We start from the raw sequence: 27,806 nt of genomic DNA on the forward strand, positions 1-27,806 counted from the left end.
GAATTGATCTCGTAAGCTCATCCATCACTATCGCAAATAGGAAAGGGCTTAAAGCAGATAAGGTCTAATCCACACACAAAAAAACTAAAAAGAATGTAAAGATTATTTGGTACCAGATTTGCAAACTCCATAAAGAGAGACTTAGTGATGCTTCCAATCACCATGAGCAAGCTTCGATGCGGTGGCGACTCATCAGTAACGTTAGCCATCATTTTGGACAGGCTGAGATACGGTCAATGGACGTGCCCGTTAAAGCATTACTAGTGGCAATGTTATCAAATCAAATCAACTAAGGCTATGTTTGGGAGCTTTTCAATGGGATGGAAACATGGTTTTGCCAAAATATCTTTTTGCCAACGTTTGATGTTGAGAGATGGAGTTACCAAAACATGCCGTGTAAAGGAGTTGAAATGTTGTGTTGGGCCTGCCAACACCAGTCCCAACGCATTGTTTCAGTACCGCTGCTCCCAAACAGCAAGAGAGTCTGGGAGCATGACGGAAACCACAACACAATGGCCAAATGGAATTAGATTAGGTCAAATATTGAATAAATTCTGATCCATTGACATCCCTAGTCATCATTAAACATGAGTTTTTGGCTTACAGGTCATGTCTCAATCAACCAGCCATCACATTCAACTATAAACAAGGTTACATCGGTTAATCTCAATATTCAGAATGAATATGCAATTACAATTCGCGGTTCTTGACATTTTTCAAAGAATATTTAGACATGTCAGAGGAACATTGCAATAAAAATTACAAATAAATAAATCTAAGATCGATCTTGCACATAAACCCTCCTCACCAGCCACACCAGAGGACCAAGATGAGGAAGATGAGCTGAAGCCAACCGAAAATCCAAAATTTCATTTTATTCCTTTTCTCCAACAGGCAGAAACGTCCTCAAAGAGCTCCAGACACCATCAAATCAGTAGCATCTCTCAAAGTTTTACCAAATACATATGAGTCATGACCTTATGGCCCATCCATCGCTAGGAAAAAATCAGGAGATCTCAATGTATGATGCGAGTCTTATTCAGCAGCCGAAAGAACTTGCACAAATTCTGCACACGGAATACACCATTCCCAACTTTGCATCTAACAACGTGGAGCTAACTTGCTTATCAGGAAATAAATAAAACAAAATTGTGGTGCTGACTTGAGAGCCACTATAGCATATCACGATAATTCAAGACCCACAGTTCTATTTACACGCTTGCTACAAAGAGTGGATTCACATCAAACGCAACAGAACACATGAAACTTCTGCAGCTCAAAGAGTGTCTCCCTTGTATATAATATTTTCACACGTCGTTCATGTTTGTTAGCAGGAACCTTAGTAGCAATAGGCTACACATCCCCAATCTGGACCAATCTTATGACCCCGTCTCCACCACAGGTTAGAAAACCATCAGGAATGACTTGGATATCTGTGACAGCAGCCTGCAATAAAGGCTTAACAAGTATCAGCAGAACGCGAGTAACAATAATATCAGATGAGAAATACTCGGTATGCATCATCAGATGAGAATAGTACACTGGAAGCATCATCCTCTTCAATTGACTTCACTGCAGAGGTAAATTATGACAACCTACTTTTGTTAACAAGGGGGTGAAAACACAAACTAACTATGAGCTCTACACTTCCACAAGTTACCAATACGCCTAAAGAGGAACTACAAGAGATTACCCGAACAACTCCACCAAAGCCTCGAGAACTTGGCTGGAGAAATGTGTGCCTGTCATGCATTCTTGGCCAATGGAATACAAGCTCCGATTTTTTGGCATCCCACAGCTTAACATCTCCATCTTTACTTCCAGTTAGGAACAGGCTAGTATTTGGGATGGTTGATATCCTTGTAATGCTCCCTTTTATTTCAGGGCCCACAATTGGAAAAAAGAAAAGGTTAAAATGTATCCCGAATGTGCTTTCAAACCAAGGGGAAAGATGATCTGTCAGTACCTAGGTGTGCTTTTGGTAGGTACCAGAGCATCCCGTTTGGATTTTGATCACCGAATTTCATGGATGTCCCTGAATCAGTGTCAGGGGATCTAGAAAGATCAAGGTTCCTTTCCTTGAAAATTCTGTGTCTTTTAGATTTACCAGTTGCAATAAACCTGAAGTCATGCAATCCAACATCACCACCTTTCCCCCCTGTGATGATAAGTGGTGAAATTGAACCACTGCCTATATCATGGTCAAAAACTGCAACTGACCGGGCACCACCTTCATAAAAGCAATTCAACCATGAATAAATAATAGATAACAATTATTTGCACACGCAGAAACAGTCAGTTCCAGATTTATCACATGAACTAGAGAAATTCAAAGAAACGACGAAAACGCCAAAAACATTGACAAAATCATCTAAAACAATGTTAAAATGTCAGCAGAGAGAAAATAGAGAAGCAATAATTTCTTGAGTATTCACTGTCAACTTGTACACCTACAGCAGAGTGTGCAGTGTGCAGCCTGTGCCCAAATGTCATGGTGGGTACAAATAAGAAACACTATCCACAGGGTGCTTGAAAGAGAAAAAATACCAACCAATACTAAATCAATGCATTCAAACTTGGGAAGTGGCTTATTCGATGCAAATAAAAAATGTTCAAGTTCATAGCTGTTAGGGACAAGGGCATCAACGTAGATTACATAAAAGTCCTTGTATGTGCATCATCATCATTAACATCGAATAGGAGTGTCCATGGGTTGGCTCTAATCCAAGTCCGTCCAAACAGATCTATCCAAATGGATTTATGGCCCAATGTGTTGCATGCTATTGTCAAAATATGTACAGTTATATATGTTATTATATATATGTATATATATTAGTTAGTGTGTACCATACCACTTAACTAATATATATAATAATAATGTATATAATATTATACTCTTTCTCCTTTTTATTCACATTTTTTTGTGGCTGTTGAACTAGCCGTTGGGAGTGCCAACGGCTAGAACCAGCCCATTTGAAATGTATAAATAGGGGATGAATCCCTTGTATTCTCACTTCTTGTGAGCTCTCTTATGAATGAAATTATTTATTTTTATAGTTGGTGTTCTCTCCTTTGAGCTTTGGTGCTTTGTATTGCCCTTAGTGGCTTTTGTATAGCCTATATTGGCTTTTGTATTGCCCATAGTAGCTTGTGTTCTTGGCATATTGCCTATTGAACTTGTGTTTTTTGTATTTTTGTTATTTTATTTCATGCTATTAGAGCCTCGAGCTTTTGTAACTTGAAGATTGTATTGTTCGAGCTCTCTTGTTGGTGGTCATCATCTTCAAGTTGTATCTCCTACATAGATCACGATCATGACCAAAAGAAAATCTTCCATCATCTCCTTCAAACTTAACAAGTAATTATTTGATGTGAGCAACCACTATAGAAAACATCAAAGGGAAGACACTATGGGGATATGTTAGTGAAACCGCTACCGAACCCCAATTAAAGCTTACACGAAAATGAGATCAAGTGAAATACCTTTTATGAAGAAAAAAAAACCAATGCACAAATTTTCTCATGGTTTATGAATACCATAGAGTTCAAGATCGTCACCAACATCATTAAATTCAAAAAAGCATGTGATGCATGGGCTTTTCTCAAGAGCACATTCATTCAAAAGGATATGGCTCGTCTTATATTATCTCCAAGAAACAACGCGAACTACGAAGCAAGGAGATAAAAGTATTAGAGACTACTATGTGTTAAAATATGTGTACTCTTACACATATATGTATATATATAAATATATACATATATGTGTGCAATACCCGATAGGGGTATTTCCATCTTTTTGCATTTGCTATATAGTTGTTTTTAGAAAACAACTATTTATTTTTTAGAATTAGTTTACATTTTATATTTTATATTTTTTGTTTTTTATTTCACGCAAGTGGGGGCCCCACATAGAGTCGTTGGGGCCTCCAACGGTCACAAATGTGACCGTTGGGGGCTCCCAACGTCTCTATGGGGAGCCCCTTTTGGCCTCTCCTTTTGCTCTCCTCTTTGTGCATAAATAGGGGCTTTCCCCTTTGTATTTTCTCACTTCTTCTTTGAGGAGCTTTTGCTCCATTGTAATGGGTGTTACACCCTTCTTCTCTTCAATAATATTAACTTATGCCTTATAGGCATTTTTGCCCCTTTCGTGGGTTTATGTGTTAACACATTATGTGCTTGTGTTTTCCCCTTTAGTGAGTATATCTGCACTTCGTGTGCATGTGTATTGGTTCACTATTGAACCTAATGTATTTCAAGCCGTTTTCTTATATGGTATCAGAGCAAGGTTGGGATCGAGTTGCTCTTTGTTGCATTGGGAAGCGTGCTATTCAAGAAATTTTAAAGAAAAATGGTGAAATTCTCATTTCTCTCTTTTGTTTCTTAAAATTATTTGGTATGCATTATATTTCTTTAAGTATTGTTTATTATGAAGAATTAGATATGTTTTGCATATGTGTTCTCCTTGTCATTATGAGTTTGGATTCTTAACATTCCATTGAACCTTTTCTTTTTCGTATATTATTCTCCTTCGTATGTCTTTTCTTGAAAAATAAGTCTTTTAAGAAAGTTATGTTAAAAATAAAATGTTTGTGAAATATGTAGCATTGCTCACATACTCTTATCATAATTGTTGGTTCGTATTAAATGCATGTGTTTATTCTCTAAAATGTCCTATATGAGACTTTTCGTAATATCATTTGTCTTTGAAAAATGATTGACATATATTAACTATGAAAAATTCCTTATTAATTTTTTATTTTCCTACCTAATGAGTTCTTTTTCATATGAGCAATATTTGATTAAGAAGGCATTTTATAATACCGGTTGAATTAAGTTTTAAAAATGATCTCATAAAAAATGGTTATTCTCTTTACATTCTTCAATTCAATTTCAAGAATATGTTTTATTATAAAATTTATGGTCTTCATTAATGTTGCATACTTATTACATTAGGAGTTGGTTATAATCTATTAAGTCATATGTTTTTAACAATATTATGAATTTTTGTTTATAAATTTATGCCATAATGCAATCCTATTATTCTTTTTTGGGATTTTCTCCACTTTAATAAAGTTTTCCCTCTTCCTTTCGTTTGTACCCTCATTTGGGGATTTTTCTTTGGATCTCTCTTTGAGAGGCCTTTTGATCCTTGTGAATCTTCTTATGAGTATATACTCTTTGAGAAGATTTCATGATTGTTATATGCTTCTTTTTAAATAACAATATTGGTTTTTATGAGACTTTTTAAATATTACCATCTTTATGAATGCTTGAGAGCTCTCTTTCTCTTTTCAATAAAGAGATGTTTATATTGCCTTCTTTAAGGCTTGTTTTGTCCCTTAGTGGACTTGTGAGATTATTTCTTTTATCGTTGTAAGTGCTTCCGCAATATCTTGTTACATGTCCTAAATTTGCTCATTTAAGATTATTGCTATTCTACATCTTGGTATGCATATAATTGCAATTTATAAAGGCTTGATTTGATTCTTGGATTATTCCAAATCCGTTCTCACACATGACATTGCTTAAATATTTCATGTTGTGTTTATTAAGTCTTTTGATAATGATCATAATTGAACATAATTTCGTGTTTATGCAAAATTATTGTTATAAGGCATATTGTTGTGGTTAATCATGTTGGACCTTTGAATCGGCCCTCTTTGTAAAATCACATATTTGGAAAATGATTTCCCTAAGTGTTCATTGCCTTTTTTATGGCATTTATTTTTATCCATCACAAGTTATATGATGCATCAATCCTTTTTTATGGCCTTATTGTTATATTAGAGATTGTTAAGGTGAGTTATGGGCACCTTGTGTTATGTCATTTTAGATTGTCCACTTGCCATATTAAAGATGGTTGTTGAGGTGAGGTATGGGCACCTTGGACTCTAAAATGATTTGTTATATGATCTCTAATTATGAGTATCACTCGTTTTCCCTTTTTTTGGTCATTGATCTTATGGATGCTCTTATTTATATATAAATGTGATGGATATATGGTGTTTGAAACCTTAAATGTTTTAAGATATATTAAAATCAAGGGTTTTGGGACTATTGACCAACCTTTTGTTGTTTATAAATCTTATGAGTACATTTGTGAGTTCGTGTCTTGTGCTTTTTGTGCACAAGTGTTTCAAGTGTTCTTGTTGTGCGTATGTGCACGTATTTATTTTCAAAAAATATTGTTCTATTGGTTATATTCAAGGTTTTATCTATATGTTTGTCATTACAAGTTTTATTGCCTCAAAAGTCTTCTCCTTTTATACCTCTTATCTAAGTGTCATCATATGTAGACAAGATTTTTATTACACCTTTGTGTGTTGGTAGACCTTTGTTGGCTTTGTTCTCTTGGTCTAGTAGCTGAACACTCTTGTTTTGAGTGTTATTATATGTAGACAAGGCACATTGATTCACACCATGGTGTGTGATTTTAGTCCATGTTGGCATTTGTGTCCTTGTTCTGGTCGCTGAAATGTATGCCCATGGTTGGCTTCTTTCACTCATTTCAAGTGCTATTTTATGTAGACAAGAGATGTATTGTGTTTTAGCCCATGGTTGGCTTGATACTCTTGTTCTAATAGTTGAACATACTTGATCTTGAGTGTATTTTTACGTAGACAAGAGATGCTTTTGGTCCATGTTGGCGCGTATTCTCTTGTTCTTGTCATTGATGCACTCATTTCAAGTATTATTACATGTAGACAAGAGGTTCTTTTACACACCTTTGTGTGTGTCTTTGGCCTTTAATGGCATTATATTTATGTTCTTGATCTAGTAGCTTATACACTTGATTTATGGGTTTTGGAGGACTAATGAGGTTGTTGCTTGTAGTGGATGAACTATTATTGAAATTTGCAAAATTTCATTCATAACTTGTGTTTTAAGATATTCTAGTGAATCATATCATTGATATGCATATTCGGAAACCAATTTAATTTTTTGGCATTTAACCTATATATTAAGTGCCTTTTGATTTTTCGGTCACCTAATGAGTTTTTGTATTTGCAAATATTTGAGTATGAATTTCCTCAATGTGTAAAGATTTCTACGCAATGTGTAATGACTCTTGGGAGGACATTTTTAGCAAGATCACATGTGACATTTGTTTAGAATTTCTTCTCTCTAAGATATGAAAGAAATCATTAGATCATCTTGTGTTAAAATGCCTCCTTATTATTGATTTGTGTGTCAAAATTGCTTTCGTTCGTATGTCCCTTTTAGGGAGCCACTAGTTCTTATGTGAACATTGGGTTCTTAAAGATATTTGTAATACATGAAACCTTTTTAATTTTAAATACAAATTTCATATTTTTTGTCTTTGTACACTTTGAGTGTTCCTCGTTCACACACTTCTTACTTCCAAGTATTGATAAATTCCTTTGAGTACTTATTGGGCCCTTGTGCAAAACGATTTGTGGAAGTTGGTGCACTTCATATGCATTGTCTCTTTGAAGACATTATACATTGCTTTTCTTGAAGACTTTTTCATAGTATTGAAATGATTCAGTAGTTTTTTAATTATCCTGTTATGATCTTCCACTTAGATATCCTTTTTTTGGAATTTGTTTGAAATGTCTCTTAATAGTCATATTTCATCTTGGTAAAATCATGATTTACTGTCATCCTTAAGAAATGATGCCTCTTATCTAATGTTTTGAAAAACTGTTACTATCTTGTTTAAAACCACTCTTGCTTTTCAATATATTATTGTTGCAATTCTTGGGTTAGAATATTTTATTTGTCTTGTATACTTTGAGTCTTTTCTTGGTTTGTTCTTTCTCTACAGGATCATTAAGATGTGGTGCCTTAGATACATCATGGATTCAATCAATGGAGGTACTATGGGGATGATCCCCAATAAAGACATTTTTTGAAGACTTACACTTGAAAGCATTTGCTGAGATGTCATAAAGATGGAGATTCCCCTTGAAGACTTTTGAAGCATTGGACTTCTTTTCAAGACTTTCTTTTGTTTTTCCAAACTTTCGGGTTTTTTCCCGCAAAGTTTGAGGGGGGGGGGGTATTAAAATATGTGTACTCTTACACATATATGTATATATATATAAATATATACATATGTGTGCGCAATACCCGATAGGGGTATTTATGTCCTTTTGCATTTGCTATAAAGTTGTTTTTAGAAAACAACTATTTATTTTTTAGAATTAGTTTACATTTTATATTTTTTGTTTTTTGTTTTTTGTTTTTTATTTCACGCAAGTGGGGGGCCCACATAGAGTCGTTGGGGCCTCCAACGGTCACAAATGTGACCGTTGGGGGCTCTCAACGTCTCTATGGGGAGCCCCTTTTGGCCTCTCCTTTTGCTATCCTCTTTCTGCATAAATAGGGGCTTTCCCCTTTGTATTTTCTCACTTCTTCTTTGAGGAGCTTTTGCTCCATTGTAATGGGTTTAGGGTTTAGGGTTTAGGGATTAGGGGTTTAGAGGTTTAGGGTTAGGGGTTTAGGGTTTAGGGTTTAGGGGTTTAGGGTTTAGGGTTTAGGGTTTACACCCTTCTTCTCTTCAATAATATTAACTTATGCCTTATAGGCATTTTTGCCACTTTCGTGGGTTTATGTGTTAGCACATTATGTGCTTGTGTTTTCCCCTTTAGTGGGTATATCCGCACTTCGTGTGCATGTGTATTGGTTCATTATTGAACCTAATGTATTTCAAGCCGTTTCCTTACACTATGGTCTCTTGTCCCCATTGTGAGATGGTGGAAAAGCCCAACAATAGAAATGATACAAAAGCAAGTTGAGAGAGAAAAACTATTTTCTTTCTTGTATGGGCTTAAAGTGGAATTCGAGCAAGTTAGATCATCCCTCCTTCATAGAACCACCTCGCCTCTTATAAGTGAGGCACTTCCTGAGGTATGTCACGAGGAGACAAGACTCAGCATGAAAAAGTCAAGTGAAGAGGTTCTTGTGGTGTCAAGACCCGAAAATCATGTGAGGACATATAGACCCCCACACCTTGAGAAAAAGTTTAATAGAGGAGGAAGAAAAATTATTTGTCATCATTGTAATGAACAGAAACATATAAAATCGGAATGCCCTAAGCTCAAAAGGAAGGTGGCCTCGGTAAGTGAAGATACTCCTGTAAGAAAATGAGTTTTTCCGAAGATATTCACCAAATCATCAAGTGGACACTCAAAAGAGTTTTACCAAAGCACCAAAAAGAACACACAAAAGCCTTAAATGGGCTCACACACAAAACCCACCAAAGGTAGCCAAGATAAGATTAAAAAATAATATTTTATTGAGACTGAAAATATACAAGAAGCATAGTTACAAAAGAGGGGTTTTACCCCATATATATATATATATATATATATATATATATATATATATATATATATAGAGAGAGAGAGAGAGAGAGAGAAGGGAGGAGCTCCAAAAAGAGTCGTTGTCAATGACTCTAAATAGAGTCGTTGGACCTCCAACGACTCTTAGGTGTTGACTAGTCAACAATTGTTGACTGGTCCTAATTCAACCAAAAATCCTAACTAACGTAATCCTAGTTACTAACCTACTTATATATATACATATATGTATATTTACATTTTAACACTCCCCTTCAAACCTACGGTTGGATAACCGAAAGTTTCCCTAAGAGAAAGTGGAACCTAGGAGCAACGAGAGGTTTGGCGAAGAAATCCGTCAGTTGATATTCTGAAGTAACATAGGGAAGATCGATAGTGCCATGTAGATATTCCTCTTGTACATAGTGACAGTCCATCTCAATATGTTTGGTTCATTCGTAGAAGGTCTGATTGATCTTAATGTAGATGAAACTTTTGTTGTCATAGCACATTCATGATGCTCCTTTAATCTGAATGCCCATGTTAGCCAACAATCTTCTTAGCCAGACCATCTTAATAGTTGTTGTAGTCATGGCTCGATATTTTGCTTTAGTCAAGGAGAGATACCTTTTGTTCCTTCTTACATCGCCACGAAATCATTAAGTCACCGAAGAAAATACAAAACTCGTGGTTGAGTGTCAGTCATTGGGATCACCTCTCCAGTCAGCATCAGTATAAGTAGTCAAATCTAAAGATGAAGAAACAGATAAGAAAAGGCCTCGATAAATGAAAGTCCTGATATATCTAATAATGCATGAAACCGCTCCCATATGAACAGAGGTTGGAGCATGCTCCAACTGGTTAGTTGTGTGAATTGTATGTGTTATGTCAGGTCTCGTAATTAAAAGGTAAGAATGTGTCCTGATAAGTTGTCTCTATGGTGTCGGGTTCTCCATCATCAGTGTTCATTTTGATATTAACAACTTCGAGAGTGACAACCTTCTTATCATAACGTCTTCTTTATGTTCTTATCTTTCTTTATCCGCTTGTGTAACCAAAACACCCTCAAAAGTGGTGGCTTTTTTTATTAGTTACTTTTTAGGGTAAAATTATTACTTTTACTTTTCAAATTACAATTACAAATGTATTGTTTGTCAGTTTCTGAAAATTTCTTTTGACCTTCTCTTTTCTCTTTAAAATAAAAATTCTAATTTACCCCTAAAGGAACAACATACTTTCAAAAATATCATTGCTTTTGAGGGTGTTTTGGTCATTTAAATAAGTTGAACACAGCTACCATTAGCAAGAAGGGTTTGAAGTTAGATTAACACCTCCACACACACACACACACACACATATACATAGATGGTGTGTGTGTGTGCCCGTGTGGAGGTGTGGTGTGCACATCTATGTGCATGAGTATGCATGTGTATACATGCAAGAGAGAGAGAGAGAGAGAGAGAGAGAGAGTCTGTGCGTGTGCGTGTGCGTGTGTGTGTGTGTGTGAGCATGAGAGAGAGCAAATTTGCAGAATGCAAGTATAAACTGCTAAAATAAGAACCAGTATCATTAAGAAACACCTATAGTCGTATCAATTATCTAATACAAAAAAAAGTAGCAATCTGTTGGTTGTTTTTCCTGCTCCAAGAGGTGAAAATGGGTGGACACAAGCTGACTCATGGTTAATCTGAACAAAATCAATATTTTATAAAACTTGAAGGGTTATAGATTGCACCAAGTAATTCTGGTTCTGAAAAAAACTAGGATCTAAAACAACAGTTACAAAGTTGCATAATAGCTTGAATAAATACAAAACATTTAGGAACTAGCCACTACCATTTCTCCTTTTCCTAAAAAAAACATAGAAAAATTACCAACTGTTCTCATCAAGTCTTGATACGGCCATGTAGGTATTCAAGTTTCAAATTCAAAGTCAGCCTCACCTTCATGACATCTAAGAGAAACACGAGAAGTTGCAGGTGGTGCTAACGTATCCCACACAACCACGTTGGCATTATTGAGGCTACACCCTGCTGCAACAATAATTGACCCACTTGAACCCAGGTAAGTTACATCCCTGTTGCACCCAAAGCAGTTATTAGAATGCACATTTTGCAAAATTGTATCAGATGGGACTACCAGATAATTTCAAAGACTGAACTATAAGCATAGTATGCCACAACTGTTGCCACATTTATGATCATTCCATGCAAGAAACATACGATGCATGGCTGTGAAAGCAGACAGATGATTCTGTGGGCCGGACATTGCTCCTTCCTCCAACCTCAAGTTGCCAAGTGCAAACAGTTCCATCTAATGCAGTGCTAGCAAATCGATGCCCACAACGGTCGAATTGTAGAGCTGATATGGATGCTAGGGCATAAGGTGGAGGAACATTTGCAGCAGGAAGGATGCTATAAGTTGCAGTAGCTGTATCCTTACCGAACTGCAAAAAATCATGAACCAGTTTATAGCAAAGCAACAGGTTTTATATGAAAAGTTAGATAAACAGTTCTGCAGAGAAGATTTGGTGATTTAATAACGAGCACAAATAACATAAGACAGATCAGAAAATAAAGGAAGCACAACAGGTTCATCAAGAAACAGAAACACAAAAAAGACACCAAATTTTTTTCTTACAGTTTAGTCATTTTTTTGAAGTTATTAGTCGCTAAATTTAAAAAAAAAAACTTATATGGATAATATGTGGCAAACTGCAAAAGCCTATAGACAAATAGATCAATCTTTTAAGTGTATCCTCCTTTCCTCCTCAATTGGTCAATAAAAACCTCAATGCTTCTAATTTACTCATCTGAGAAAACCAGTTATACCCTTTCTAACAAGTAACCTTCCCAAGAATAATGGGAAGAACGATACTAGAACATCGTTGGCTGCCAGTACCTGCCACCTGATCAACCTTAAGAATACAATGATATCTTCCTTAGCAGGAAATCCCCATGAGAGACTTACCAACTACAACTTAAGGAAGAAATTTTGATTACGAACCAATTTATTGGCCCCTCCACGCCACCTTTGCTCCTACTCTTCGATGAACTGCTTCTGATCTATTGCTCGATAAGATTCTTCAAGAGCAAGATGTTGATTCTCCTCAATTGTCACTGGTGGCTTATAGAATGATATGTTTCCTTTCTGAGTCCCTTCCTTTGAAGAGTGAGATTGTAATTGGTTCATTAGTGGCCCTTTTTGTGTGTGCACTTTTGTAGCCCTTTAGTGGCATTGTGTTTGTGCACACCTTGTTTCATTTCAAACTAGTGTTTATTTTTCAATGACCTCATTGACATACTCACAAAGCACCCTTTCTATGTGTTGCTAAATGGTGTGAATGGGAGGTTCTGCAAGGCATAGTGAAAGAAGATAACATAATTTATGGAGGGTAAGATCCAGAGGGAAATTATTTCAGCAAAACTCAAAGTGAACAGGAGATTTAAGGAAATTAAGGTGTGGATTCTTCTACTATTTCCTAGAGAACTACTTGCTAATGATAACTAGTTATCCTGTAGATGTCTTATTTATCTTCTAGGATTTCTTTGGGTTAAATTATTTCTCTTCACTTCTCATCCCTTAGGCCGAATTTGGATTTAGATCCATATCAGTGAATAAATTTGTGTTTAAAAACAAAAAGGAAGAAAAAGGAAAGGCACCCAAAAGACAGATATTCATAACATTATGGGTTTTGTGTTTACATAGCTTCAAGACTTCTCAATTATAATAAAATGCACCAGAAAATTCAAGGGACGATACAATCTACAATCATATGGAACATACCTCCCAAAGGTAGATGTGTGTATTGCTAGATCCAACCAAAAACAAAGGCCTAGAAGGATGGCTAGAGAAGGCTCTTGTGCTAATATTTTCAACTGTTGCAGGGGGATCAAAAAACTCCTCAAAGTCTTCCTGCTCGCCCCAACCTAAGCCTGAAGCCCCAATTCCAGCATATCCTGGAATCCCAAATGCACCTCCACCAGTTAGATCCCTTCCAGGTCTTGCCAAAGAACTCAAGCCAACGGTTGCACCTCCTAATCCAAGGTGGGTACCCTTCCTGCTACCAAGACCAACACCTGGTGAAACAAATGTCGGAACTGGCGTGGACTCAGACCCAGCCCAACCATTCTGGGGCCAGTCAGATTTTGACCAGATGTACTCAGTATTCTCTCTAGAAGCTTCTGTTAGGCTCCACCTAAAAAAAAGCACGCCCTGAGAAAAAAGGAAATGTAATGAGTACTAAACCATGGAATTTTGAAAAAATGAAGAACTTGCAGAATGACAAGAAGAAAATTTAAAGGAATAATGCAATCTTGTGAATAAGATCGAACATCTAATAAGTCTTTTCCAATATACAGAATCACACAGGGTAGATATACTATCACAAGAGAAAGGAGAAATGACTGAACAAACTACTGATTATCTTGCATTCATAAACTAAAAAGCTAAGACACTTGCCCAAAAAAAAAGGATGCTGATTAAAAAGAGGATTTCATTTTCACAACAAAAATAACGATGACTTGCACAAGACACAGCACACTATGCAACAAGTATCAAAAGCAGTAAGTGGATTGACTATAGTGTTACTTCAGACAAATAATTCATAGAACCGCTTCAAATAAGTCATGATTAAGAGGACAACCATGTGATATGCAAAACTAAAAATATTTACATAAAAAACCTTAAATTATGCAATATCTGCCTGTTGTCCTGACTCTAGCCAGTTCCAGTGTCAACATACATACATTAATTCTTAATGTTACTAAAGCACATATTATAGTTCTTAGTATGCAGTAGACATCAAATCATATACTATAGCCACAACACAGCACGATCTAGTTTAGTATATGCCTATCCGGTTCTGTAAAAAAAAAAAAACTGGATTCTAGGCACTGATTGGTACATCCGATGATAAAAGAATTAGATTCCAGTGAGCTAAACTGTGATTTAGCTTTACACTAAATCAGCATACTTGAAATTTGAACGGATTATGAAAAGGAAGCATCACAAGGGCTACATAACAGGCAGACAATGGCAAAAAATTATTTTAATATGCAATAGAGAAAGTTAAATAAGTTGAGATAAAACATCACTGGCACATGGCAGAAGTCAGAACAGAACTCAGAATACAGCTTCAATGGCACTACCATAATTAAAGCAATGACAATTCTATTATACTTGCATGCATTGCATCTTATTGGGATTAACGAAGGTTAAGGGCAACATAATAGTTAATGCAATGGTTCCTTTCTGTTGTATAATTTGTGATTGCTAAGAATGTAACCTTCTCAGCGCATTTGATTATTATTACCTCAATTTTGAAATCAAGATCCAAGGTCAACATACAGATATCTCTGGCCTGACAACCCCCCCTCCCCCTGCCCACTAGGCCCAGAGATACATGTATCTAAAATAAAATGTGAATCTCAAAACCTTATCTTGGGGTGGATCTGGGATATAGAGTTTGTTAACCTCGGATCTATATGAAAAGAAGTCGTTTCTGGGTCTTGGACCCAAATCGGGTCTGTGCATGACCAGACCCGATTTCTATACTGGATCGGATCAAGATCCAAATGATGAAAGTGTGTTGTAATTATGTATATTGTTAGAGGGTAATTTTGTACCCTAAAATTATGTATTAGTAATATACTCAATCCCTAATACAATGAAAACACGCTGGAACCTTTTAACGTGTTTTTGCAGCCTCTTCTCCAATTTTCGTTTCTTCTTTCCTGCACAGGTGAATGTGGAGATCTTCATGTTTTAACATGGTATCAAAGCGGTGTTAAAAGCTGGGCCTGAGATTGCTTTCCAGAAGGAATGTCCAAGGAGATAATCTGAGTTTTTTTTTAAGTCAGGAAAATATCTCTATTCAACCCGATTTCTGCGTGCATCTTCTTCTCACTTTCTTTTCTATTCTATTTCGGTTCTGGTAAGAACCCGATTTTTGGGTACGTCTCCTTCCTCATCTCTTTTCCATTTCGGATTTGGTAAGAACCCATTTCAGCGTGTGTCCTCTTCCTTTTTTCTTTTCTCTTTCGGTTCGGGTAAAAACCCTAACGTCTCTTTCTCTTCTTCTCTTCTCGATTTGATGTCAGTGTATTCTCCTTTTCTTCAGATCTGATTCTCTCAGAATCAGTTAACTGATCCCAAAACCATAAAAAAAACTGTTTTTCGAACTATTCATTCCCATGTTTCATGATTTTATCAGATCTGGAACAACTTCTGTGTTGATATTCATTATTGAGCTATTTAAGTTTGAATATTATACTCTCTGAGATCAATATTGTGATGCTTCAGTCTGCAAGATCCTGTTTCACGTTTTCACGTTGGCACTGATTCAATTTTTGATATTCAGGTTTTGCTTTGAAAACTGTTTAATCAGTTACTTTTCTGATCAAACCCGAATATAATACATCTGCCTAAAAAAAAAGGCAGAATATTCGAGTGACTGAATTTCTGTTCGGTTCAAGCATTTCTTTTTCTCTTCTTTTCCATTATCTTTGCAAATGGACTCATCCTTCCCACAGTAAGGCATTTCCTCTAACTTTCTTAGCCAATTGGTCTCTGACAAGCTGAATAATTTCAACTTCTTGACCTAGAAAAGGCAGATTGTTCCTTTTATAAGGAGTCAGGATCTCTTTGGTCATCTGAATGGATCGGTCTCAACCCCTCCAGAGTTCACCTTGCAAGAAAAGACGGACGATAAAGGGGCACAATCCATTGTTCTTCTCAAAAATCCAAATTATGTTGCTTGGATGAAAAGAGATCAAGCATTAGTGGCATACATCACCTCAACACTCTCACAGTAAGTTCTTGTTGCCATTCCTGATGATTGTTCACCCAAAGAGCTATGGAACAAGTTAGTTCAGACATATCCGCATATCTTTAAAGCAAGAATTGTGTTTCTCAAGCGAGAATTTCAAATGTTGAAGAAAGATTCGATGTCTATTATAGAGTACCTGAATAAAATGAAAGGCATCACAAATCAGCTGGTTATTGTGGGATGTCTCGTCAGTGATAAAGACAAAGTGCAACAAACCTTAAGTGGATTGGGGTCGGACTATCATGTTCTGGTGACATCTTTGTTGTGTCTCCCAGAGCTTCAAAATTTGAAGATCTTCGTGCAAAGCGACTGCAATATGAAATGACCCTGAAAGGGTTTTCTGAGAACACCCATGTTCATTCAGGAACTTAAGATGTGTTGGCCACGAGACTGACTTATGGTAGAGGCAGATGAGGAAATTCTTTTCGAGGAAGGGGAGGATAAGAGAGAAATGCTTTTGGTGATCGTGGTATACTTCCAATGTAACGCCCCAAAAATCCAGGACTTGTAACTTTTTAGAAAAGTTTAGAAAGCTTTGAAATCATACAATAATCAGAGTTTAAATAATACTTCAGCGGAAAATGATATTTTAAAAACCATAAGTCAATGGACCTTGAGCACATTACAGCGTAAACTTTCCTTTTGTCAAATCTCGCACAACCATTGAAATCAAATGGTTTAGAAACGGAGTTTCAATAATTGAGATTTTGTTTGTTGAAACCAAGAAGAAGCTTACTAAAACAGTTTTATTAACTCACGGTTTAATAAAAGAGAAATTTTGAAACACACTTTATACCAAATTTACCAACATGTCCTCAGGAGCGAAACATCAGGGAAAGAGCTCTATCTTGATCTCATCACGTTATCGTGTCATCGCAGACTGTATCACCTATACATCACCTGCCCATAAAATGGGTCAGTTTCGCTAAAAACTGGTAGGTGCACAGACATGACAATATTGAACATAATTAAGCAGAATAATTTAATATGTCAAGCAGCCAGACAATTATATAGCAATTTAATTTCAACAGATTCACAGAGCAACTATCATGAGCACAATGCTAAAATTATTAAAAGCATTTTACTGGCACAAGTAGGCTAACTATTACAAGCAAAGCACTGCACAAGAAAGTTAACTAGCACAATACAATATTTCATCAACCACACACACAATTCCATAAGTATTGAATCTGTTGTACCCTATAACTTTCATACGTGCATAACTGAACACATTGTGTGATCGGATTTAAATTATGTTTCGATATTAACTGGCCAAGCGGGTATGCACAAGGCACGACTCTAGAAACAGCCTAGACTGATCCGGGGGTTTATTATGCTATGTATTTTATGATAACCCGGATAGCTGACTGAGTCCGCACCTAAGGGAACGGTCGGTGACCAAGAGAGAAATCCCCAAAGCAGCATAAATAATGGATGCATCCCAAACATGGAGAGCTACCACCTAGGATAATTATGGTAGTCCCATTCCCCTAACTCCGATGACTGGGAAGCCGAGTCTTTTGCTCGTAACTGTCATTAATGGTCTGTCCATCGAAGTTTTGTACCTTCCAGTCCTCTCTCCTAACAGGAGTCAGCGATTCGAATGAGTAAATCAGGGGTAGTTAACTGAAGACTCATTCTACATACTCTGGTCTTTCGACCAACTCGAGTATCTTGCCGGTGAAGGCGAAAACATCACTTATTTAGGTGATCACATCATTTGTTATTTGCACTCATCGAGGTTGACACAACCTACTCATCCAATCATCGCAACATAAGAAGACGTACTTGTCAAAAAGTACGACTACGATGAAAGGGAAATGGTTCCACAAAAGAAACCCCAACAGATATTATCTGCAAAAGAATTAATACAACACAGCCTGGCAAGATAAGTTTTGAATTCACTTCAACAACATTTTTCATATTTCATGATGCAAGGTCATCTCGGATCTCTCGTCCGATCAACAAAGTACTTAACATGTTGTGCATGTCTAAAAGTACGTTATACCGATCAAGGGAGGTGTGTGGGCTTCTCAAAAGGAACACCCAACACAACTTCATAACGATCCAAAGAATATAGGAGTGCTCATTTGGCACGATTCATCCTTAAAAGCCATAATGCCACATTAAGTCATTCACGCAAGGCACAACACTATCAAACTCGCATCCAAAATTTATCTTAGTATCGACATGTGACACTAGATTGATAAATACAGAATGGGTCCTTCAACAGAACCCCACTCATTCATATGCTTATGCCCCTGATCGGAATTATTCGAATTGGGTCGCAACTCGAATCGGGGTTATAAAATATTTCTCCCAAGTGTGCGGACTTGGGAGGACTCAAATGCAACTTCGACATCCTGCGAGGATTAAAACTTAACTTTGCAAAAACTGTGCCATTTGAAGAGCACTGGGTTCGCAGGAGGAAACCCTCTTTTAAAAGAACTATAGCGCACAAGTGCAACTTCTAGTGTTTTGAAAACAAGTGATAACAGGATAGGCACAAGACTACATTTATGTAAGTACATATTTACCATGAGTGTGAGCATATGCAGGTTATAACATGTCAACAAAGAACTCTCGACTTGCGATGCCGCACATCGAGGGAAAATCACATAAGTAATACACGAGGTACCAAAACCATACATTGACCACTTAGACAGGCAAAACACATAAGGTCATAAGTAATACATAAGACACGAAATCGTACCTCACTCAAAAGAAATATGCAGGCAGAAATGTATACAAGCAAACAAGGGCATATGTATTTCACGAAGTACGAAACCACACCTCAAATTCATAAGCAACTATGCAAAATAATGATCGAAGAATGAAATTGTACCTCGACCCATGAGCATACAAACATGATAATACGCAATGCAGAAGCAATATAACTCTAAGCATATCTAGCATGGCATCTTAATCATTTCAACTTAAATACGTTCATCAATTGCCCTTTATGCGACTTTACCCTACATTGGGATGTCGTGCAGCTGCGTACGCCTACGCGTGAGGATAATACGAGGGTTGCGCCGCGGAGCACGATCGGGACCTGTTGCGTAAATCTGCAAGAGTGTTAAATATTCAATCTTGCTAATATAATTAATGGTGCGACTGGGGCATTGGTAGAATTAGGCGACAGGGGACGAGTCCTTGCCGACGACACTAAGGCGGCAGGGGGCGAGCCCCTGCCGACAGCAGCGAAGCGGCAGGGGGAAAAGCCCCTGCCAACGACAGCGAATCGACAGGGGGGGGGGGGGCAGCCCCTGCCGATAGCAACGAAGCGGCAGGGGTCGCGCCCCTGCCGACGGCAGCGAATCGGCAGGGGTCGAGCCCCTGCCGACGGCAACGAAATGGCAGGGGTTGAGCCCCTGCCGACGGCAGCGATTCAGCAGGGGTTGAGCCCCTGCCGACGGTGGCGAATCGGCAGGGGTCGAGCCCCTGCTGATGGCAGCAAAACAACAGGGGAGGCAGCCCCTGCCGTCAGCACCGAAGGGGCAGGGGGCTAGCCCCTGCCGACGAGAGAGGGATCGGGGCGGCAGGAGCTATCAGCCTCCTGCCGACCCCTTCGCAGATCATGGCAGAGGGGAGGGTGACAGGGGCCAAAGGCCCCTGTCGGGCTTGAAAAGAAATGGTAGGGGCCATCGGCCCCTGCTGGGTTTTAAAAGAAGAGGGGCCGGGAGATAGGGGGACGACCGACCTCCTGTCGGTCGCCCGATCTCCCACAAGGAAGAGAAAGGGGGGTCCGTAGGGGCCATTGGCCCCTGCCGGCACTCCGACGCACCCCAAAAGAGAGAAGGGGACGACAGGGGCGTTGTAGGCCCCCTGTCGGGTCTCCAATGGGCAAGGAGGGAGGTGGGAGGGCGTGGCAGGGGTCGTGCGCCGCCTGCCGGTGTCCTGGCGAGGTGACAGAGAGGGAGATGGGAGGGGGAGGAGGAGAAGGTGGAGTGGCGTACCTGGGAGGCAGTGGTCGGCATCGGCACGGGGCGCAACAACGGCAGTGGTGGCGAGCGCGGAGAAGGAGGAGGCGGCACAGGGGGGCAAAACGGTTGTGTGCCTTCCCCCGCCCCCCTGCAGTGCTTTTAAAAGCCTCAGGGGGGCGACGAATGGGGAAACCCTGATGGGTTTCCCTAAGTCTTCCGAAAACGAAGGTGGAAGGGAGCGGCGCTCGGGAAGAGGATTTGAAATCCTCTTCCTAAGTCGGGTTATTAAAACCCTAATGAAGAGGGGCCTGGGTCGGATCCGGACCCGACCCAACCCGGATCCAATTTTTTTTTTTTAAAAGCGGGTTTTACATCCAACGCCCAATATACAGGGACAAAGGCTCATTCCCACCTGCTTCCTATGCAATAAAAAAGGGCATATTAAAGCAAATTGTTGGTTCAATCCTTAAAATAAGGGGAAAACTCCACAAACAGAGGCTAAGAGGGATGGAGAAGTAAAAGAGTTGCTATTGGCAGCCTTGGCAGGCTTGATTATGAAACAAAATGATAAAGGAATTTGGTACGTCGATTATGGAGCAACGACACACGTCTCGGGTGATGCGGGTAAACTCTTGAATCTTACCCCTTATGTTGGTAAGAGTAGCATAGTCACAGGAGATGGTTCTCATCACTCCATCTCACATATTGGAAATGTCATTATACTCATGCCCAAGTCTCCTCTTAATCTTTCAAATGTTATTCATGCACCTAATATCCAGAAGAACATTGTTTTTGTCTCAAAACTTCTTGATGATGTTAATGCCTCAGTTGAATTTACTCTCTTTTGTTTATGTCAAGGATCTTCGCACGAGGGAGACATTCGCTGAGGGAAAGAGACGAGGCAACATGTACATCTTCCAAGAAGATCCCTCCTCTGTTCATTCTGTTGATTCACCCTTGAAGCCTCATCAGCATTCGTCTTTTGTTCCTTCTAAATGTCTTTGTCATCTCTGAATGTAATAAGCCAACTCTTTGGCATAGTCGTTTAGGTCATTGTGGTCGTCATTTTATTGAAAAACTTGTCTCGAATAATTTCATTCCTAAGTCCAGTCTGGGTTCAGAAGCCAGTGAAATAAAGTGTCCTAGTTGTCATTTATGTAAGAGTCGTGTTTTGTCCTTCAATTTAATTAATAAGAGAGCTTCAAGGCCTTTTGAGATCATATGTTCTGATGTCTGAGGCCCTGCCCCAATTGCTTATGTTTTTGGTAGCAAATATTACCTTATTTTTATTGATAGTTATTCACGCTATACTTGGATATTCTTCATGAAACACAAATCAAAAGTTTTTAGATTGTTTCAAAATTTTCATTCCTTTGTCAAAAATCATTTCTCTACCAACATTCTCAATTTCCAATGTGATGGAAGAGGTGAATTCTCTTCTAGTGATTTTGTTAGTTTCCTTCAACATAATGGGATAAAGAGAAGAGTGTCTTGCCCACATACACCCCAACAAAATGGAATTGCAGAGAGAAAGCATCGACATATTGTTGAGAGTGCAATGAGCATGATGCACGAGACTAATCTACCTATCACTCTATGGACAAAAGCTTTCCACTCCAAAGTCCATGTGATAAATCGATTGCCCATGACCATTTTAGAAAATAAGTCACCATTTTTCTCTCTATTTGGGATACACCTTGACTATCATGAATTACGTGTGTTTGGATCTGTTTGCTATGTTCACGTTGACAACTCATTGAGAAATAAGTTCTAGGACAAAGCCTTAAAGTGCAGGTTTGTGGGATATGTTGAAGACTATAAGGGGTATAGGTTTTATGATCCATTGAGCAAACGCGTCAAAATATCGAGGAATGTCGTTTTTGACGAGATGAACTTTGACAATCAGCCCGTTAATCCAAGTTCTCATATTGCTAGTTCAAGTCCCAGTGTTGAGGTGTACGATCCATAGTTAAGTTCAGAACTCTTCTCCAATGCTAGAGAAGATTGTCCTATAGATTGCAGCCAGAAGGAAATATGTCAGAAGTCATCAAATGCATCCCAACCAGAAGAGGTTACCACACAAAACTTGGAGCCAGTAAGGTATAAGGGTGTTGTATACACCCCACGAGAGAAAGAGCAAGATCCCTCATCCATCCCTTGTGATAATGATTTTGGTCCTTCTACTTCCACTCCATAGATGTTGGACATCAGAAGATCCACCCGAACCCGACATTTGCTTGACAGGTGGGTAAGCTATAAAAAAATTTCATTGGATTTTCAACTGTTCCTAACATCCATAAATAAAGAGGATGAGCCTCTCACATTTTATCAAGCTGCAAACTCTAGAAGATGGATCAAAGCAATGAATGAAGAAATGGAAGCTTTACATGAATGTGGTACATGGGAAGTTGTGCCTAGACCACTAGATAGAAATGTAGTTGGGTCAAAATGGGTGTACAAGATAAAATATAAACCAGATGGGAGCATTGAAATGTATAAAGCTAGACTTGTAGCCAAAGGATTCACACAAGAACAAGGACAAGATTTTGATGAAACTTTCAGCCCTATTTTTAAGATGGGAACCATTCGTATTGTGTTGGGTCTAGCCATTGAACATGGATGAACGTTGATTCAGCTCTCTATGGATTGAAACAAGCTTCTCGGTCCTGATTCGAGAGTTTTTCGTTGGAAATACAGAAGCACGGTTTCTCTCGGTCTCTTCTAGATCACTCGTTATTCATCTACAATGAACGAGATGTGACCACTCTTCTGTTAATATACGTCGATGATATTATTATCACAGGGAACTATAGAAGTCATATTGAGGAAGTAAAGAAGCTATTAAATCAGAAATTCAAAATGAAAGATCTGGGTGATCTGCGATATTTTCTTGGGGTGGAAGTTGATAAAACGTGTGATGCACTTACTCTTACTCAACACAAATACACGATGGATATCCTTAGTAGGGCAAGCATGAAAGATTGTAAGTCATTGGCAACTCCAAGCATCGTCCATCAGAAATTGAGTTCTAAAGAAGGGGATTTATATGAAGATCCCACTAGATATCGTAGCATAGTGGGCATGTTACAATACCTCACTTTTACTAGACTCGACATAGTCTATTCGGTAAATCAAGTATCTCAGTTTATGCATGAACCTCATACACCGCACATGGAGGCAGTTAAGTGAATACTTCGTTATCTAAAGGGTACAGTTGGTGATGGGCTGGTGTACAGGAAAAGTGAATTAAATAAATGTGGTCATGAAATCATTATCTATGCTGATTGGGCAGGTGACCCAGATGAACGACGATCAATATCTGGTTATTGTAGTTTCATTGGATCGAACATGGTCTCTTGGAGTAGTAGAAAGCAAAAGGCGGTTGCTAGGTTGAGTACAGAGGCTGAATACAGATCGATGGTTGCTGCCACTGCTGAAGCTACATGGATAAGACATCTCCTAACAGAGATGGAAGAACCGATTGTTAGATCACTTCTGTTGTGTGATAATCAAAGTGCCATCAATATGTCCTTTAACCCCATCTATCATAGTCGAGCAAAGCATATTGAGGTAGATCAGCATTTCGTCAGAAAAAAAGTTGAAGAAAACGAGATTGAGCCTATGTTTGTGTGAACTGAAGAGCAAGTTGCAGATATATTCACCAAAGGACTGACAAAAGACAGATTCTGGTTTCTAAAAGGCAAGTTGTTCATGGTCCAGGACCATACACAACTTGAGGGAGGCTGAAAAGAAGTCGTTTCTGGGTCTTGGACCCAAATCGGGTATGTGCATGACCAAACCCGATTTCTATACTGGATCGGATCAAGATCCAAATGATGAAAGTGTGTTGTAATTATGTATATTGTTAGAGGGTAGTTTTGTACACTAAAATTATGTATTAGTTACATACTCAATCCCTAATACAATGAGAACACGCTAGAATCTTTTAACGTGTTTTTGTAGCCTCTTCTCCAATTTTCGTTTCTTCTTTCCTGCACAGGGGAATGTGGAGATCTTCATGTTTTAACACTATATGGGCTCCACAATCCAATACACAGATCTGAGATATGATGCATTCACACGCACCCTAAATTGTGCACTATATCTCGTCTTCTCATACTCAAAGTTTATTGCTTAAATTCATACTCGTGAATCCAAGAAAAACTAAATATAAATAGTCCTCCAAGGTCCACAAGTTATAGGTCAAAAGAACAGTTGATATCTTACACAAAAGTACAATTTAATAGGTGGAGTCTTAGTCAAACAGTTCTTCAAACATTTGGCATGGAAGATAAACACTGAACAGAGAATATGTTGACCTATCCAAATGTCTCAACGAAACATGAAAAAACACCAAACAAAACATCAGCAGAAATGCAACCACCATGACTTTCAAATATAAAATTTGGTCATTCCACTAGATACTTTCCATGCATGCTCCAATCAAATTCCAACCAAATACAAAAGCGTATCAAAGTGATTCATGAAACCAGATGTAGAAAAATGATATAAACTATTCGTGCATGACTAAATCATGCTTGGCGTCAGTGTATTGTACAACTTTGTCTTAGAGCACAACCTAGATGGTAAATCAATTATCATTGATAAAGATGAATAAAAGGACGATTTGGGGATGTTTCCATAGATGACATTGACGATTCTGATAATTCTGATCATACTTGAATTAAGATAATACATGAAGAATTTTTAAGAATTAAGGAAAATAGAAACAAACTGCAGAGGTTATTAAATTTATTTTTTCTTTTTTCCTGCAGAGGGTTACCTTGCGATTGCTGGCAACTGCAAATTGTTTTTCATCACAGGAATTGACACAAATCGCCTGCAAGCAAAAGAGTTGCATCAAACACACTAGCATAAGAGCAAATTTTGCCCATTTCAGGTTGTGAGGTCAGCAATAACTGAACTGTTGATCTAAAAATAATAAAGCAACAACAATGATAAGCAAATAAACTGAACAATAACTCACATTTAGTTCAATGAGAAATTTACCTCCAGAAGTTCCCCATTCCTCCTCAAAATTTCCTTACTATTGAAGTGAAAGTTGAATGTATCCCTCATAGGGAAGGAACTTGTTTGAACAGAGCCATGGTGATTTTCACTGCCAGAAGGACAATGCCTATTGTGATCAGTATTGCAAGCACCAGAATCACTACCACTTCTATCATTTATAATGCAGCTAGCATTCTCTCTCCCAACTTCATCTATGATGCATTCCTGGATATCCCTCCAGCCTTTGGAGAGGTTGTTGCTGACACTTTCAAAGCAATTTATTCCTTCATCAGTGAAAATATTACGCACCTTCTCTGGCTTCACAATTATTTCCCAAAAATTCTCAAAAAAGGGTATCATTTCACTGTGTTTTCTTTTTGGGAGATCAGTTTCCCTTTGAGCATAGTGCACTGGGGCCTTAGGCTGAGACAAGACTGCATCATGTAACCAAGTCAAAGTAAAAACAGTGATATCCTTTTTCAACTTTTCACCCAAGAAAAATATGAGTTCCTTTGTCAGACCAGACAAGATATAAGCAATTGCATCAATCAAAGGCTCCAGTAGGAACAGAGGAAATGGTTCAATCTGTTCTGAAGCACCCCTTGCATTAAGCTCATCAGTTTTAGGACCAGCATGAGAGCAAGATTCCGACCTTGGTATAGAATTTAATGAATTTTCATCATTGTGAACTTCCAATGACCTGTATGCTTGACTGGCAGTAAATATGAACACACTTTTCCACAAGCAAGCCACCGCAAGTTGCCATCTTTCATCATTAGGAAAAGTAAATGTCATTGATTTGTTTTCAACATCTTGCAATTTGTCGTGCTCAGTCTCAAGGAATTCAATAGAAGCATCAAAAGAATCGTCACGAAGTATGACCTGTGCACTTTGATTTACGGAGTTCTTAATATCTACCACATTAACTTTTGGTGCATCTAAAATGTATTGAATCATTAGAAGCAGTAATTCAGAGTTTCGGTGGAACGAGGCTAAAGCTAAACATATGCAGTATTTCAAATGATCAAGATCACTTGAGATTCTCAACTCAAGGCCCATCTCTGAAGAAGTGTTAGTGAAGAACCTTAAAATAAGTCTGAGATGCCAAACTGATCGCAAAAGGTCCTGCAGATGACATTCCCATGGTGATAGGCACCCAGCCTTTCCATATACCGTAGTCATTCTGATATCTGTCTTCATTGCAGAGGCCATAATTCCACACGCTACAACACAACGAGCAAACCCATAGCAGATCTCTTTGGTAACATGGGTGAGAGCCTTGGGTGTAAATGCACTGAAGGTGGAGTTTTCAGTACCATGAAGCTCATGCCGCAGATGAACAGCGGAGTCATAGGAATTCATAATGTGATATCCAAGAAAAAGCTTGTCATTGTTGCAAGCAAAGATTAATATCTGTAACCAAATGAAATTATGTGTAACGAAAATTATCAATGTCGAAGTAAAAGCATAAGAATCTATGTTGCACATAATTACCATAATCAACATTCTGGAAGCATTTACAAAATATTCCCCTTCTAAAGTTGAGATCCCATCTTGCAGCTTATTGTAAAGTGCATCCAGCAGCTCCTCATAATGATGAGTCCCAAACTCAATATCAAATGAGCATCCCATGCCTGAATATGTTAAGCAGGCATTTTCCAAGAAGAGGTATTCTACAATGAACTTCGAAATGCATTGCATTGCAAGATTTAGTTTCACACAAGACTCCAATCTCGAAGCTACATCTCCCGAAAGCCAATTGCATGAATCATTTTGCAAGTTAGGCATTAGGATCCCATAGACAGTATTAAGCCTTCCGACACCTGATACCTTGCCTTGATTTTTGCCCCCAATGTTACTCCAAGAAGAAATGCAATCTAAAGCTTGAAGCTTGAAATAAACAAGGATTGATCAGACAAAACATCTTGAATGAATAAAAGTTTTCAAATGATTAAATATTAGAAACATGTAATAATTAAGTCACATCATCCTCTCCATGACTAATCTCATATACAAATATGGACCAGAATATCACATTATTTTATTGTAGTAAGAATGTATAAGGATAGGTCACCACAAATCTTTCTAGACAACAAATTAACAATACTGAACTAAGAATTTCGTAAAATATGCAGATACCATCACAAACTATCTTAGAGAAAACCTTTCAGGTAATAAAATACAAAAACGCATTTAGAAGTAGAATTTTTCAATATACAGCCAAGTCAGTAGATATAATAACCAACTTTGACAACTACTTCTGGTAAAGTTATACATTTACATTGACAGATGGAAGACACTTCATCTGCACTAATCTTAAACTATTCTATTATAGCAAGGAAAAAAAGTGTAATAATAAGAGATCACTACCTTCACTAAGAAAAAGCCCCTAGAATGCTATGCACAATTTTCAGCCAGATTAGCATAACAGAAAAAGATAAAACCAAACACTTAGGCCAACTCTTATCAAAAAGCCCATATTCACCACACACTAGGCTCTGTTTGGAAGCCTTGCATTAGGATGGAAACACTGTTTCTAAGTGTTGCCAAAATATGGTATTCCCAGGATGTGGTGTTGGGGATGGAGTTGCCAAAAACATCCTCCCATGAATGTGTTAGTTTGGATCATGGATCCGACCCGATCCACCTCAAGATACAGCGGTGGCATGTTTGTAATTAGTTCTTATTACCTGTGTAAAGTTATGCCCTGTATTGTACCACTTTAAATATTAAGTA

General features: G+C 38.1%; 1 protein-coding gene across 3 annotated transcripts in view; it reads right to left on the reverse strand.

The window, feature by feature from the left end:
- Positions 1-614: 614 nt before the first annotated feature.
- Positions 615-27,806, reverse strand: part of LOC149815995 (transducin family protein / WD-40 repeat family protein) — a 104,801-nt gene continuing 77,609 nt past the window's right edge. Inside the window, exons 9-17 of one of the 3 annotated variants that reach the window (XM_089987990.1) lie at positions 26,565-26,960; positions 25,071-26,483; positions 24,844-24,900; positions 13,092-13,520; positions 11,528-11,751; positions 11,249-11,382; positions 1,967-2,230; positions 1,694-1,872; positions 615-1,446 (exon numbers count right to left, since the gene is read on the reverse strand). In XM_089987990.1, coding sequence (XP_089844116.1) covers positions 1,354-1,446; positions 1,694-1,872; positions 1,967-2,230; positions 11,249-11,382; positions 11,528-11,751; positions 13,092-13,520; positions 24,844-24,900; positions 25,071-26,483; positions 26,565-26,960 — 3,189 coding nt within the window. In that variant the 3' untranslated portion in view covers positions 615-1,353. Of the gene's footprint in view, positions 1,447-1,693; positions 1,873-1,966; positions 2,231-11,248; positions 11,383-11,527; positions 11,752-13,091; positions 13,521-24,842; positions 24,901-25,047; positions 26,484-26,564; positions 26,961-27,806 lie in introns of those variants that run through there. The other 2 variants (XM_089987991.1, XM_089987992.1) reach the window with 2 other exon arrangements.

The sequence above is a fragment of the Nuphar pumila genome, chromosome 14 (assembly GCF_984573655.1).
Source record: "Nuphar pumila chromosome 14, dmNupPumi1.hap1.1, whole genome shotgun sequence".
Lineage (NCBI taxonomy): Eukaryota > Viridiplantae > Streptophyta > Magnoliopsida > Nymphaeales > Nymphaeaceae > Nuphar > Nuphar pumila.